This window comes from Dipodomys ordii, unplaced genomic scaffold (assembly GCF_000151885.1).
Source record: "Dipodomys ordii isolate 6190 unplaced genomic scaffold, Dord_2.0 Scaffold33, whole genome shotgun sequence".
NCBI classification, from domain to species: Eukaryota; Metazoa; Chordata; class Mammalia; order Rodentia; family Heteromyidae; genus Dipodomys; species Dipodomys ordii.
In genome coordinates, this window is record NW_012267249.1 from 138,656 (window position 1) to 139,962 (window position 1,307).

Here is a 1,307-nt window from a genome sequence, read left to right on the forward strand (position 1 = left end):
GGGAAGGTGGCTCAGTGGTAGAGCGCTTGCCTTGCATGCATGAGGCCCTGGGTTCGATTCCTCAGCACCACATAAGCAAAAAGAAAAAAGCCAGAAGAGGCGCTATGGCTCAAGTGGTAGAGCGCTAGCCTTGAGCTGACGAGCTGGACAGCACCCAGGCCCAGCGTTCAGGCCCCACGACCGGACTGAAAGAAAAAAAAAAAGTCTCACGGACTTTCCTTTTCCTTTTTCTCACGGGCTTTGAACCATAATCCTCAGATCTCAGCCTTCTGAGTAGCTAGGATTACAGGTGTGAGCCACCCCGGCCTGCCAGGGCTTTCTTAACACTAAGGTCCCCTCTAAAGCCACATCTTGAGCCTTCTTGCTTAGATACTAATTCTTGATTTCAAACCCCTTTCTTATCCCAATGTTTGCCACTTTATTAGCCAACACCCAGAAGTCAACTTTGCCTCTTATTTTTTTTCTCAACACAACCAACAGTCTCTCCTTTCACCAGCAATCACATTCAATCTATCAACAGGTCATCCAGAGGACTTCCCCCGATCCTACCTAGAACCAACACGAGTCTGCTTCAGGTTCTTTCCACAAATTGTTTCCTCTGCCTAGATCTTAAAAGAGCTGGATCAATCGGATCACTCAAGTCTTAGCTTAAAATAAATCCTCTTCCACTTCCTCCAATCACCAGCCCATACTCTTTTAAGATGTCTTACTATTTGTTTACCATTCATCTATTGGCTGGCTATCCTGTTCGTCTTGGGGCTACATAAGTCCACCTCCCCAGCCGGTTTCTCGAGGATAAAGACTATCTTTAGTTGATCCTTGTGACCCAGTATCTGGAATGGTACCTAGGCCCTCAGTAACTTTATGTTGAATAGATGTTTAAATGAAGGAGTATAGAAAAACGTGTTTGTTTGTTTCCTCTTCAGAGTTCTAGGTGGACCGCCTAGAACTCGGTATAGGAATCTTTGAGGGAACAACACTAGAAAGACAGCAGTCGCACTCTTTAGTGGGGGCAGGGGAGGAGCGATGATCTCATTTTGACTTCATAAGTGTTCGGTGTTACCTGCTGAATGGGGAGGGACCCCGGCCGAAGACACGAGACCCCGATCGTTAAGCGCGCACTTAGCAGCGCCACAAGGCGAGAGGCAGTGCCGGGGTGAAGGTTCTGTAACGAACACGCCCGGACGCCCCACCACCTCAGGATGGAGTCTTCTTCCCCACAGAGATCCACCCAAACTTCTCCATCCCGGGTGTCCCGCACTTACCGGCTCACTCCCCGGGCTCGGCTCCCGCGGCGGCCTGGTGGC

General features: G+C 49.7%; 1 protein-coding gene across 1 annotated transcript in view; it reads right to left on the reverse strand.

The window, feature by feature from the left end:
* The window catches only part of Snip1 (Smad nuclear interacting protein 1), a 9,746-nt gene that overhangs the window by 8,123 nt on the left and 316 nt on the right, over positions 1-1,307 (reverse strand). Inside the window, exon 2 of the mRNA XM_013016757.1 lies at positions 1,266-1,299. Coding sequence (XP_012872211.1) covers positions 1,266-1,299 — 34 coding nt within the window. The remainder of the gene's footprint in view (positions 1-1,265; positions 1,300-1,307) is intronic.